At 39.4% G+C, this 15,699-nt stretch overlaps 1 protein-coding gene across 2 annotated transcripts in view; it reads right to left on the bottom strand.

The window, feature by feature from the left end:
- The window catches only part of LOC126291933 (disheveled-associated activator of morphogenesis 1), a 1,026,745-nt gene that overhangs the window by 32,772 nt on the left and 978,274 nt on the right, over window positions 1-15,699 (bottom strand). For both annotated transcript variants that reach the window (XM_049985659.1, XM_049985658.1), the window contains 2 exons: window positions 12,915-13,110; window positions 5,742-5,915 (listed from right to left, as the gene is read on the bottom strand). In XM_049985659.1, the coding sequence (XP_049841616.1) occupies window positions 5,742-5,915; window positions 12,915-13,110 (370 nt within the window). The remainder of the gene's footprint in view (window positions 1-5,741; window positions 5,916-12,914; window positions 13,111-15,699) is intronic.

The following is a 15,699-nucleotide window of genomic DNA, read 5'->3' as shown; positions in this document are numbered from 1 at the left end:
AAGCTAAGGCAAACAACAACTTTGAAACAATAGATGACGATTGGTGGGCGACAATGAGCTGTTTAGTACTCGAGGCCAATTTTTCGTGTGCTACCCTGTATCACTGAAAAAATATTGTAGAAGGTATCATATTCTCTTTACAAAATGTGACAATAGACCATGGAGTGCGGGCTTCATTCGGTTGTAAATCAATCTGCTTTCCATAACAATGAACATGGCCTTTTACCTCGGGTGAAAAAAAAGATAGAAAATGGCCACTCGTGTGTGCCTCGCCGATTTCCTTTGCATGTCTAATAACAAAAAAATCTTGCATTTTTACAAGTGTTTCTTCTGATATTTATCAAAATAGTGAAGTAAGCTGATATGCCATTTTCTTACCTGAAAAAATGTATGTATTATATACCACATAATTTTTATGTAATATACGTATTTATAAAATGCATTTTTATTGCAGGTCTTGGATGCTGAATAGAATACGAAAAGAACCAGAAGTTCAGAGTTCAAAACAGGTTTGAAACAGATCTAGAATGACGTGCGCAGCAAACGAAACGAACAAGAACTCGATACTGAACTACGAGCAGTCGACAGTGGAACTGCGATGAACGCAAAGGACGAGTCCGTCCGATCGAGAAAGAGACCGAGACATGTACAGAAATGGGACCGAGGCTGGAACAATACCAACCTACATGCCATTGCAGGAACGAGACCGACTGTCTCCCATTCCCGGGAACTACAAAAAGAAAGCGATGGCCGAGACCGAGACAGACTGGAATGGGAGCAAGGCTGGAATGAGACTGGCAGACATGCAGTTGCGGGAATGAGACCAACCATTTCCTGTTCCAGGGAACTATAAATAGAAAGCCTCGACTGAAATGAACTATAAAAGACTGTTCCTTAGAATTCGTTTTTCCCTCATTCCATTCATCTTGATGCACCGTTCCTTTGGACCCGTTAGTTCATGAAGGATCCATCTCTACAGCCAACCACAGATCAAGTTTCAGGATGGTCAACAATGGTCGCTGCTCAGTACTTTTGTCTAATGCAGAGTGTGGCAGGTTGTGAGGTGATCAGCAACTCTGCAGGTTCACTGTATCGGTAAAAGTTTGACTGTCATGTTTCGTGATTGCCAGCTGTGCAGGCAATGTGTGATTAGCAAGTCTGCAGCATAAATGCCACCTTAGCAAAAAGCATCAGTTTCTTAGTAATTTTTGAAATTCTCCCTTTTTGTTGACAGTGCCTTTGATTGAGTCGCTGCATCTCATCAGCACAGGTTTGGGGCTAGCATAACTGCATGGGTCAAGTACACAGACTCCTGGACATAGCTGACAAATAAAAAGTAATTTTCTGAAGTAACTTTACATTTAATGGAATGATGTTTTTGGGTGGAGTGGGGAGTGGCGCGTGTTTACACTTGGACTGGGTTCAAATCACGGTCTGGTATACATTTTCACTCATAGCCGCAGATTCCATAGCCGCAGATTCCACGTAATATCCTAATGCAGCCGACCGCAGTGATCCCCTCCCTTTCCTTTGTTCACTATAGCTAGAAAGACGCCAAAGGAGAATGGTATGTTGACATGTGTTTGCTGTGATACTCAAGAAAATATACTATAATGAACAGCCTGGTCTGGCATTTTAATAGCATGTGAGCACTGGTACAGTACCTGGCAGTTATTGACCTTTTAAGTATAAGCCCTGTCAGCATGACATCTAATGACAGCATGCCCTCACAAGACACATTACTTACATGTGCAGTGAAGCTCACTTGCACGGATAATTTAATACTGAGACACCAACACATCCAGCTATCACTAGTGTTAGTGTTAAGCAGATAAAATTTCATTCCTAAAATAGCATCATTCTTACTTACGTTTGCTAGAGTGAAAATGCGTTGTTGCCAAGCAGCTTGTTATTATCAAGCATGGTGATAAATGTCAGCTACTGATGGAGGAATGAGAGCTATCACATTGCCAAATGTGCATAAAAATGGAGACTGGATGATAATGAGTTAGGACATTGATAGCGAAGTGTTAATTAATGTTCACCACACCAAGTGGGAAAATTCACAGGATTTTATTTTATCTTGGGAGAAAAAAATACAAAAATGAAAGTTCACTTGGCATAGTTTCTAGGAGCAGTTTTCTCATTTTGGCTGTGGCAGTTGATGTGGCAATGCAAGCATATAACACCTACCATCATAAATTCATTACAAACTTCTGAACTGCTGGACTGTTTATTATGTTTCCCTAGCATCGCTCGTCTGACGTCCATTATGCAGCACAAGACATTGTTGTTGTTGTGGTCTTCAGTCCTGAGACTGGTTTGATGCAGCTCTCCATGCTACCCTATCCTGTGCAAGTTTCATCATCTCCCAGTACCTACTGCAACCTACATCCTTCTGAATCTGCTTAGTGTATTCATCTCTTAGCATCCCTCTATGATTTTTACCCTCCACACTGCCCTCCAATGCTAAATTGGTGATCCCTTGATGTCTTAGAACATGTCCTACCAACGGATCCCTTCTTCTAGTCAAGTTGTGCCACAAGCTCCTCTTCTCCCCTATTCTATTCAATACCTCCTCATTAGTTATGTGATATACACATCTAATCTTCAGCATTCTTCTGTAGCACCACATTTCGAAAGCTTCTATTCTCTTCCTGTCCAAACTATTTATCGTCCATGTTTCACTTCCATACACGGCTACACTCCATACAAATACTTTCAGAAACGACTTCCTGACACTTTAATCTATACTCTATGTTAACAAATTTCTCTTCTTCAGAAACGCTTTCCTTGCCATTGCCAGGCTACATTTTATATCTTCTTTACTTCGAACATCATCAGTTATTTTGCTCCCCAAATAGCAAAACTCATTTACTACTTTAAGTGTCTCATTTCCTAATTTAAACCTCTCAGCATCGCTTGACTTAATTCGAATACATTGTTGATGTTCATCTTATATCCTCCTTTCAAGACAATGTCCGTTCTGTTCAACTGCTCTTCCAAGTCCCTTGCTGTCTCTGACAGAATTACAATGTCATCGGCAAACCTCAAAGTTTTTATTTTTTCTCTGTGGATTTTAATACCTACTCCGAATTTTTCTTTTGTTTCCTTTACTGCTTGCTCAATATACAGATTGAATAACATTGGGGAGAGGCTACAACCCTGTCTCACTCCCTTCCCAACCACTGCTTCCCTTTCATGTCCCTCAACTCTTATAACTGCCATCTGGTTTCTGTACAAATTGTAAATAGCCTTTCGCTCCATGCATTTTACCCCTGCCACCTTTAGAATTTGAAAGAGAGTATTCCACTCAACATTGTCAAAAGCTTTCTATAAGTCTACAATTGCTAGAAACGTAGGTTTGCCTTTCCTTAATCTTTCTTCTAAGATAAGTCATAAGGTCAGTATGGCCTAACATGTTCCAACATTTCTACGAAATCCAAACAGATTTTCCCTGATGTCAGCTTCTACCAGTTTTTCCATTCGTCTGTAAAGAATTCGTGTTAGTATTTTGCAGCTGTGGCTTATTGAACTGATAGTTCGGTAATTTTCACATCTGTCAACACCTGCTTTCTTTGGGATTGGAATTATTATATTTTTCTTGAAGTCGGGGGGTTCTTCGCCTGTCTCATACATCTTCCTCACCAGATGGTAGAGTTTTGACAGGACTGGCTCTCCCAAGGCCATCAGTAGTTCTAATGGAATGTTGCCTACTCCAGGGGCCTTGTTTCGACTCAGGTCTTTCAGTGCTCTGTCAAACTCTTAACGCAGTATCGTATCTCCCATTTCATCTTCATCTACATTCTCTTCCATTTCTATAATATTGTCGTCAAGTACATTGCCCTTGTATAGACCCTCTATATACTCCTTCCATCATTCTGCTTTCCCTTCTTTGGTCAGAACTGGGTTTCCATGTAGGCTCTTGATATTCATACATGTGGTTCTCTTTAATTTTCCTGTAGGCAGTTTCTATCTTACCCCTAGTGAGATAAGCCTCTACATCCTTACATTTGTCCCCTAGCCACCCCTACTTCTTTCACCCACTGCTGTCAATTGTTCCCTTACGCTCTCAATGAAACTCTGTACAACCTCTGGATCTTTCAGTTTATCCAGGTCCCATCTCCTTAAACTCCCACCTTTTTGCAGTTTCTTCAGTTTTAGTCTACAGTTCATAACCAATAGACTACGGTCAGAGCCCACATCTGCCCCTGGAAATGTCTTACAATTTAAAACCTGGTTCCTAAATCTCTGTCTTACCATTATATAATCTATCTGATACCTTTTAGTATCTCCGGGATTTTTCCATGTATACAAACTTCTTTTATATATTAAAAACAAAGATTCCAAGACTTACCAAGCGGGAAAGCACCGGCAGACAGGCACAATGAACAAAACACACAAACACACACACAGAATTACTAGCTTTCGCAACCGATGGTTGCTTCTTCAGGAAGGAGAGGGAAAGACGAAAGGATGTGGGTTTTAAGGGAGAGGGTAAGGAGTCATTCCAATCCCGGGAACGGAAAGACTTCCCTTAGGGGGAAAAAAGGACAGGTGTACACTCGCGCGCACACACACACGCACACATATCCATCCGCACATACACAGACACAAGCAGACATATTTAGACAAAGAGTCAGGGCCTTTTCCTAAATATGTCTGCTTGTGTCTGTGTATGTGCGGATGGATATGTGTGTGTGTGTGTGTGTGTGTGTGTGTGTGTGTGTGTGTGTGTGTGTGTGTGTGTGCGCGAGTGTACACCTGTCCTTTTTTTCCCCCTAAGGGAAGTCTTTCCGCTCCCATGTGGAAGTTTCTTTCTATTTTATTTACAACCTTCTTTTATGATTCTTGAACAAAGTGTTAGTTATGATTAAGTTATGTTCTGTGGAAAATTCTACTAGACGGCTTCTTCTTTCATTTCTTAGCCCCAATCGATGTTCACCTACGTTTCCTTCTCTCCCTTTTCCTACACTCAAATTCCAGTCACCCATGATTATTAAATTTTTGTCTCCGTTCACTATCTGAATAATTTCTTTTATCTCATCATACATTTCATCAATTTCTCCATCTGTAGAGCTAGTTGGCATATAAACTTGTACTACTGTAGTAGGCGTGGGCTTCTGACACAAAAAAATAAAATAAATCTGTGCTTGTAACAGTCGATGAGATGGAATATCTTGTGTTGGTCTTGTTCCAAATTTGTATCTTTCCCTTCTTCTTTATGGTTGTCTTCATTTACCAAGTAACAGAGACTTACTAGAAATGTATTTTGGTGTGGGATCGTGTGATACAAACATATAACAGTAATTGTACATCTGCACCTGTACGGTGTGTGGCAGAGGGCACGTCCCATTGTAAAAGTTATTATGATTTCTACCTGTTCCATTCACATATGAATTGTGCAAAGCCCAGTTCTTGGACAAATTTATTCTGTCATTGATTATTGGAACACCATTTCTTATGTTGTGAAACATGTTAGTGGTCTCGATAAGTGGCAATGAGAAACTGCATTGACAGAATACAGACTTCTAACTGCATTTAAAGATAAAATTACAAAATTGAAGATGCTCGTCATAAGTGATACATTTTACGTGTCCACATTTAAATACTATGTCTCTCAAAAGTCCAAATGTTTCCTTATAATGGCTACTACAAAAGAGTTACCTTAAAGACTACACAGTAACAAAATTTAACATTTCTTCTTATTTGATACATACATTGCCATGTGTTTTACTTACTTCTGCTTCCTGTATTGCTCTCCTTTCTTCTTCCTCCCTCCGTCTTCGGAGATTCTCATTGTCCTGATGAGCTTCATTGAATGCATTCAGGAAGGCATCAAAGATACCAAAGAACTCGTCTGGCTGTACTGACGCAGCATTATCTTCTCCAAATAGCCGAACAGCCCGGTCAAACTGTGAACCAACAAGATGAAACTCAAGCAATCATTAAGTCTCCCTCCCCCCCCCCCCCCCCCCCAGACATTATTGTACTGATGAGTCATCCATGAAGGAAATTATGGGAAATAATTGATGCACTCACATATTTTTGTATATTGGTGGGAGGGAGAGCCATGAAAAACATACCAAAAAAAATTGTTTGTGTGTGTGTGGGGGGGATTGTCCCAGTACAACATTAAATTCCCTACAAAAATGTTATATTCATTTTTTTTTCTAGGACTAATAGTTTTGATGATGCAGGGGATGGAGGAAATTGCAAATTATAAAAAAATAGTGTTTTAATGTTATAAAATTAATGTTTATTGTTAAATGAAGTCAGACGTAGTATGCACATTTAATATTTGTTCTTAACTAAGTGCACTTCGGGCCATATTTAGGCAGGTGCAACGCGTGCAGCTTCACAGGGCAGCAAAATGTTGCAATTTAAAAAAAGTTTTTAAGTATTATTTTAATGTTCATTGCATCAGGATTGAGGCATTCAATGATTTATTTGCAATATGGTGACAAATTTTTGTAGCCATCATAAACTCAGATTTTGCTACTAGTCTATCTGTATAATGTCTTACATGTATGAGCATATTAAGGCTGTCAAACAGGGAGTGCACAACCTGCATGGGCACCTGCCCTGGTGCCCTTGCTGCATGCTACAGCATCGTCCTGGTCAGACAGGAGGCAGGCACCTGTGCTAGATGACCCTAGTCTGTGGCATGCAGCTGGCACGTTGTGATTTTCTATAAAGTTCGTAGCGGACAAGTGTGTGCAAGATATTGGCAGAAACAGCAAGACTGATCGAGTTGGTGCAACAAATGTACTTTTGCACGATATACGACACTGTGATTATAAAATTGTGATGGAAAAGGAGGCAACAAGAAAGAAAACTGATGTGAGTGTATATAAAACAGATTGCTGTTTTCCCCTTGTTTATAAATAAGTGATGTAGCACCAGTTGGATATTGGAGTGAACAATATGGTTTAGTTGAAATAACAATGTCCTCGTACAAACTAGTGGTGCCATTGTAGCACAATTTAATCTACAAGTTTGCCACTTTGACAACAGCTTCTTCAGTATCGATTCTAAGTCTATAGGTCTTAAAAAGACAGCTCACTCTTGTACAGGTATACTGAAGGTGTCCACCACACAGTGACCCCTACATATTTGTTTACTGAAAACTGCTTTTGAAGCATCTTCCAGAGCTGCTGATTTGGGGAAAGGGGTCATCAGATAGCTAAATTAAACCTTTCATCAATTGTCAGAATGTGAGGGACGGGCACATTTGTGCCCGGCAATGGTTTTGGAAGCGAATACCTTTTCCTCGTAAGAATTTATGGAAAAATGCATGAGTTTTGAAAACTTGTGCTATCTCAGTGTCTGTCATAGCTGCCCGCATCGATAACCACAGAGTTGTATTGTGATCAATAACTCTGAGCAGGACAACTGAAAGAAGTTTTTGTAACAAAAATATTGTAAGCTACTTTTTTTTTTAGAACTTTTCATTCTAACATGCCAGTGCAGTTAGGAAATTGCCACAGTTCCATCAATCCCGTCTCAGTTTTCTTCCAGATTTATTCTATTGGTTCAGGTAAATACAGTGGTTGTAAAACGTTGTAGACTTCTTGACACCTATTTGACTAAGCTAGAGACAGTTGACCTTCCAATGTGGAATTAAAAAGCGGTGATGTGGTATGAATCGGCAGTGACCAAATATGTGCAACAAAATGCATCATATGAAATAAAAGAATTTGCATAAGGCTTGACAAAGATGAGACTGTTCAAGTAAAATGGAAGAATCTATGAGAGACTTGCAGCGATTACCTAACATGCATAAACGAAGAGAAAGATTCATCCAAGAAGTGACAGAAATTGCCAAGGGCAGGTCATTTGTAGTTTCTACCTGACACAATGTCACCACATCGTACACCATAAAATGTTGTAGAGTCAGAGGAAATATTTCCTGATGATGGGGACCTACAGTAAGAATCATATTGATTCCATAATGTCAGTTAGTCTGGCGAAAAAAAAAAAAAATGAAGATGTAGTTGCAGTCACAAATTATCAGTACGCCAGAGGCAGTAACAGGAGAGAAGTGTGACATTCCCCACTCGAAGTCACTTAAAAATGCATCTGACATAGTCTTTTTAAGAGATTGACACATTCAGAACGAGCGCTATCTGACAACTGGATCGCTATGACCTGACTGCACAATGTTTGACCACAACCAGCCTCAATGGGCAACAGAGTGTTCTGAGCGCACACGCAGCCTGCTCTCTGTGTGACACTGCCTTACTGTCCACATAATCGTGTGGGTAGTGTGTTTTACAGTTCTGCATCCATTCATGGTTATGTTTGCATCATATGCAACACACCATTTCAAACAGTTATCAACTTAAAATTAAGGTATATAATTCGATTACTAACGTGTTGCAGTGAAGTTGATTGTGTTGTATTTGATACAACCAAAGTACAGTGGACTCTCGACTATATGACTCATGACCATCTGGCATTAGGCTATCCAATGTACTTCATTAATATTGTAATAATACTTCTCCATAATAAAGTGGGGATTAATTTGTTGTATGTGCTCTACTTCACCAGGGCATAGGCTACAATGGTATGTGGTCTTTCAAAATATTTTATGCAGTCTATGTTCTTTTAACACCTCTGGAGTCATAATATTAAATATATTATGGGAACCACTCTTCAAAAAAACAATACTTTCTGCATAGCAGACACCCAAAGTGCTTGTATTGCTAAACTGCTATTTTGTTGAGTCCTTTGTGTTATAATTAAAAAATCTGAAATAGGTGATAAATGAAAAAAAACTTGTAATGATAACTGAAATCAGAAAATGGTAATAAAATTGGGATTCAGTATGAAAAATAGGTGTATTTAATAGTACTACTGGGGTCGGAAGAGACAATTTATAAAACTCCGGCCTTTCCAGTTTTGTTGTTGTCCAGTTTGACCTTCCACCACATTAGGTTGGATAGTGGGCAGTCATGTGTATGTTCAGTTTCCAGCTCTCTATATCACTGATGTTTTTTTCCTGCAATTCACAATGGTGGTATGGATAGATGATTTAGGTTAAGTGGTGCTGCATATCAAAAGAAAGCTGGAGAAAAAGGACAGAGGGATTGTAAACTTCAACAGTAAACTTAACGACTGGACTCGTATATTAGTGGTAAAGGTGAAAGTGAACCGTGTGGCTCTAATCGTTCAGGTGAAGTTTTGGTTCAAAACAGTAATAATGAACAGTGTAGCTCTGTAAGTGCAGATAAACGTAAAAGTTATAATTCGTAAACAGAGTGGAGAAGTTCAAGGTTTCTGAGTTCCAGAAGGATGTCAAGAGCCTGCATGCTATAAAGCAGAGAAAGTTTCCCATGCCAAGTAATGACCAATTGGGAAAACAATGACCAGACATTGGATTATTTGGTTAAAAATGGTATTAATCAAAACAAAAATGCCATTTTTTCTATGTCCTTGTGGCGATACGCTGAAGGATCTCGGCAATGCTGGAGCAAAATATAGTTGAAAAGGGTTTTCGTGAATGGGGAAATCATTAATCGTGAATATCTGCTATATTCTCCTAGGCGCGGATCATTGTTCTGTGCATGTTATGAATTATTTGATGAGCACCTGAGTTTGCAACATCTGGTTTCAGTGACTGAAGCCATGTTGGAATATAAATAGCTGAATGTGAAAGTTCTACCTCTCACAGAGACTACTTGTTAATGTTGGAAAAAAGTGAGGAAACTAGATGAATAGAACTGACAAACTGTTTGTTGCTCACCCAGCATGAATTTGAAGTTACATGTTGGAGGAATATACTAAAAAATGTTGTTTCTGTAGTTGAGAAGCTAACTTCTAGGAGGTGTAGCATTTCATGGAGACAAAGAGGTGTTCATTTGCCTGTGAGAAAAATGGAAATTTCATGGTGTGTCTGGAATTAAATGTGAAGCATGAATCTTTTTTGGCTGACCGTACAGCATGATTTGGTAACCCTGGAACAGAATTTACTTCATACTTTTCACCAAGTTATGAAGATTTAACATGTCTAATGGGGAGGTCAGGAACCAAAAAAGTACGTACTGATGTTATTTCTTGTAAATTTTTTTCAGTCTTAAAGATTCTACATCTGATATATCCCAAAATCATATGTTAGGTATAATATTTGGATGGGTAAATGACAATGGGCTCTTAACTGAAAGATTCCTGTCCTATATTTTTGTTATTTCTTCTTTTTTTTAAGAAAAAAAATTGCAGGTCACACTAGAGAAGCTTTTTGAAGCAGTTTTGGATGCTATAGAACTACATGGACTGAACTTTGATAACTGTAAAGGATAGTCATATGATAACATAGCCAATATGTCTGGTGCATTTTCAAACTTGCAAGCAAGATTCAAGGACCGAAATAATCTAATTTTCTTCATTTCACATTTGGCTCACTCACTGAATCTGGCTGGGTCATGAGCTGCACAATGCTGCTCAGCTGCAATGCGGTTTTTGTAGTTAATTCAAGGCTTACACAACTTCTTTGTACATTCTACTGGCAGATGAAATGTTTTGGAAACATTTTTTGATTCTGCGAGTATGACACTGAAGTCACTATCTACAACACGATGGCATGCTTGTGAGGATGTTTGAATGTAGATTGGAAAGCTGCGTTTTCTGCATTAAGAAAAATTTCAGAAAGTGAGAGTGGTAGTGTTGGATGTGAAGCTGAAGGTCATCGTAGAAAGTAGTACTGAGGTAGCTCTCGTGACAGTGTTTTGTTGCATTCTGCAAGAGTGTAGCAAAGCAATGAAAAAACTGGAAGCTGAGGATGTAGAACTTGCTACATGTATAGATGACACTCTTGTAATGTTACAGCTGAGCTTCATACATCTTTTCAATTCTCAAGGATTCAGCTCGAAAGAAACTTACTGTGATCAGAAATATGGGATCAGTTCCATTTCCTTCAGCTACTGAGAATGCAAAAAAAACAGAAAATTAAATGAAAGAAATTCTTTAATGAACCATCTGACTCAGAATAGGAACACAAATGTCCTGAAGAAGAAACAGGATCAGACTGGGTTCAGATCTGGAGAAGAATGAAAATATCGTATTCTATGTTTATATAAATTCTTCAGGATGAGTTACAGAACAGAGTTAATGTTTACAGAGAATGTAACTTCTGATTTTCATTTCTCTCAAGTATCACCAAACTAGAAGCCATTCAAATTTATGATGCCGCAGAAACTTAGAGCCATCTGTAATTCTGATGTAGAGAACAACTTTAGTGCAGAATGTATACATTTTAGAAGCTTTCTGTTGTCTGAAAGATGATCGTGATGAGTTGTCGTCTTTCATATCTCTGTGCAGTGTCACTTTAAAAAACAAAAAAACGGGGATGTCTATCCAAATGTGTACACAACACTCAGGATTTACAACTGTACTCCAGCAACAAATGTCCAACTGAAATGTCCTTTTCTGTTTTAACACTGATTGAGAATTATCTACAGATGACAGAAAGTCAAGAATGACTTGGAGTACTAGCCACAGACAAGTCAGTCAGTCTGGATTTTCAGGATGAAACAAATTTGCAAGTACAAAAGTAAGGAGGAATTCATTTCTTTAAATTTGCTATATTTTGGAGAAGGTTAATTGCATAGTGTTATATCATGTATTTGGGACTTGACTAAGTTTCACATTTAACTGAATAATTTTGGTAGAGGGTATTAAGCTATAATGATTTTCTTTGTATTTATACCATATATGGTGTCCAAATTTGATGTTTATGTAGTGGTTATTTTATTATTTTTAGTACTTAACTTTCACATGTGCTTTGTGTTACATATTTAAATAGTTCAGTACACTTTAGAATTGAAGTTAATGGTTACGCAGCTTTTGTGCTGGTAGTCCTTAAACAAATATCAGTGGTGAAGTTTAGGTAAGGGGAACATGAAATAAATTGCTCCATAGGGGCATCACACAATCTAAATACGGCCCTGAGTGCATTATAGCCATAAGTGGTAAATTGTACTCTGGGATGGTAACAGGCTGGGGGATAGAAGCATGATGGAAGGAAAGTCACCGCAATGGGGTCAAGCACTTCCCTCCTTAGCGCATCTGCAAGCTGAAGAGCAAATGGGCAAGTCCCCAATCATTCTATCCTACTGTGTCACAAGAAGCAGCAACAGGCTGTTTCACAGTTACGCTTCCACAGCATGCTTTATAAATCAGTACCTCGTCCCCTACCCTCCAAACTCTACAGAAGCTCTCCTGCGAACCTTGCAGTACCAGCACTCCTGAAAGAAAGGATACTGCAGAGACATGACTGAGCCACAGTCTGGGGGATGTTCCCAGAATGAGATTTTCACTCTGCAGCAGATTGTGCGCTGATATGAAACTTCCTGGCAGATTAAAACTGGAAACATCCCCCAGGCTGGGGCTAAGCCATGTCTCCGCAATATCCTTTCTTTCAGGAGTGCTAGTTCTGCAAGTTTCGCAGCAGAGCTTCTGTAAAGTTTGGAAGGTAGGATATGAGGTACTGGCAATTGTAGAGCTGTGAGGACGGGGCATGAGTCGTGTTCAGGTAGCTCAGATGGTAGAGCACTTGCCCGCGAAAGGCAATTGTCCCGAGTTCAAGTCTCAGTCCGCGACACAGTTTTAATCTGCCAGAAAGTTTCACATCAGCACACACTCCGCTGCAGAATGAAAATCTCACTCTGGAAAGTATGACAACAGTTTGGTTGTGACTATAGACTGGAATTAAAGAAAGAAACTTCAAGTTATCACTTGTCGGGTGAATCTTCTTTTTCTTTTGTTTTTATCCTATGTCTACATGAAGTCGGCATGCTAATTATTGGAATTGGCATTGTTAATGATGATTGGATTCGATCCAGGGCTGGCACACCTTCTCGAACTCCAGACATTTATCAGCCACTAATAACAGGATAGTGAGGAAAATGACAAACCCGTGTCTTCATATCCTGGAAGAGATCCTCGAGTTCCGAGAAGCGGCAGGTGGCAGAGGACAGGAACTCCCTCATGACGGGCAGGAAGCGGTCTCCTGGCACCACAGATGCCTGCGATCTGTGAAACTCGATCTCCCGCTCCACCTCCTTCAGGCCTCCCCTCAACGCCGACATGTCCTTCTCGAGTTCCCCCATACTGTGCAATGGTCACAACTGGTTAACTTCATTTTTCTGATATCTTTGCTTCAGTTTTATTATTTATGCAAAATAAACAGTTCTTATCATCATCATCTTCATAAACAACTGAACTCCATAAATTCCTAGTACATTAAACTCTTTAGTTTTTTTGTTGTTGCTGATAATAGAAACCACTTTAAAGTGAACGGTGACAGCACAGTCACAGTACAAGGTCCACAGTATTAGGATTAAATATATCTTCATGCTTCCTACTCATTGTCAACAGTTGTTTCCTCTGACTCCACAGTGTATGGGAATGAAGATTTGTAACAAAATGTAAGGTAAAAATATAAATAAGTTAGAGTGTGTAGTTTGCTGAAGAGAAACATGTCAGAATGCTAGCCTGAAAGTGCAATTACTCATCAGAGTAATTCTTGATTTGGATGCAGCAAAAGGATCTGAAATATGTAAAGCTACGAAAAGTTTATTTGAGTCGTTAAATACTCATGTAATGATTGATATTAAATAATGTATTACAGTTAAATTGTACGACACCAAAATACCCTAAAACTATAATTTAGAATAATATAACACTAAATGGTCTCCTATAGAATAAAGCACTGATTTAATTTTGTATATTGTGGGACAGTAAACATCTCATTCTGAAAAATAATTTCAATTTCACGTGTACTTTGCCTCACAGTCTAACATTCAGAGTGAAGTTATGTTTTCTGGTATAAAAGAATTCAACATGCTCCCCTTTATTACAAACCAAGAAACTAAGAAAACCTCACAAATTCACAAGAAAATATAACACATACCTGATTAATCACTTCTGCAAATTAATTAATATCTAGATTATAAGACTGATATTTTCTATTAGTTGTACAGCAAGTAGTAGCATTCGTTGCAAAGCTGTAAGAGGAGTAATTGCGCTATGTAAATAGGCCTCTACTGTCACATACGTGGTTATTATTTTCTTAGCAAAATGTCAATACATTCAAGTAAATGTTGAGCTACCGATAGAAGATAAACAGTAACGATCTCTAGGAAGTAGTGGCTTTTTCAATGCAGAGATTCTCCTTTTAATATACTAAGTTAAATTTAACTGGCATAGGCACATGTAATATTAAGGAGTACAGTGATAAGTTTATTGTTAACACAGGGTGCAGATTAAATTTCTAAGAGTTGCTTCTATTTGTTCACTTATATTTTTGACTCACTCCACCTCTCTAAGGGTCCTCCTCCTCCTCAATGGGATGAATCAACAACAAAATATGACTGATTTTTCAGAACAGGAGGCCAGTAATTGTCCATCTCCTAATGGTGTTTCTTATTTTGCAAGCTCTCTTAAAGTTTTTCTTGCCTGATATTCAGTAACTTTAGGGTCATTGGTTAAATTTCTTATAGTATCTGAAATAAATGCCTGTTATTACACATTGCTACCTCACACTGCACTTAACTCTATTGAACAAATGGTGCCATTTCAGACTCAAGTCTTTTTCATTGGATGTTTTGAAATTATTCTTGACATTCTTTAGATTGATGACAAAAAATGTTATCTTTTTGATACTTCAGTCAGTTGCTATCTATGTGTAAACCCCCCCTGTGGGCCCGAGGTATTCCTGCCTACGGTACGAGGCAACTAAAACGAATTTCACACCTTTCAGCCTTCATGTGACGGTCCCCTGTAAGGTTTGAAATCCATTCTTCAAAATTGTTCAGAAGAGTGAGCCAATTGAGGAAAGGTGCCTTACAAGGTGTGTCGTTCATTGAAATCTTTACCCCACTTTCTTGTCGTCACATTGCAGTCCTGCCCATTCTCCATCTCTTGAGCGAGGACACCTTCCTGGATGCGTTTTTCACCATGCACCATGCAGTGTTGATTTCTGCATTGATGATGACCATGCACCTGATGTCAGTCTGTTGTCATGGGGCCGCCATGTACCTTGTTGGTTGTAGCCCCCTGACCACACAGGGATCACTCTGCTGATGGCTGCACCATTAACTCCTCACGTATGCCAAGGGGTAAATGCTCATCCCCCTGGGGCATCGAGACTCCCGGCAAAGGCCATTCTGCCAGGTGGCCTTTGCTATGGCTGGGTGGCTCCCGTGGGGAGGGCCCCTGGTCGGAGTGGGTGGCATCAGGGTGGATGACATGCGATGAAGCACAGTCCATCATCTCTTGCTGGTGGTAAAACACCAACAGTCTCTAAGTGATCATGAGCTCAATTCAACGCACAGAAGTGCGACCTCAAATCGTTCCCCTCCCTGTCCACAACATGGGAGGAACATTAGGCTAAGAATGGCAGCAGATCTTATTCGCCCTAGTACATTGTATGTTCGAGAGCTGATGGGGAACCTATCATGACAATAAAGCCTCAGTTTTTTGTTGCGCATTTAGAGGACAAGTTTGGGGAGGTGGAAGGCTTGTCCAAAATGAGATCTGGGTCAGTCTTGATTAAAACAGCATCCTCTGCCCAGTCACAGGAGCTAATCGCTTTTGACAAGCTGGGGGATGTTTCTGTAACCAGTATGCCCCATAAGAGCTTAAATACCGTCCAGGGTATCATATTTCAGAGACCTTCTTTTGCAGTCCGACAATGAG

Source organism: Schistocerca gregaria, chromosome 9 (genome assembly GCF_023897955.1).
Source record: "Schistocerca gregaria isolate iqSchGreg1 chromosome 9, iqSchGreg1.2, whole genome shotgun sequence".
NCBI lineage: Eukaryota > Metazoa > Arthropoda > Insecta > Orthoptera > Acrididae > Schistocerca > Schistocerca gregaria.
This window is presented reverse-complemented; position numbering and strand designations above follow the sequence as displayed.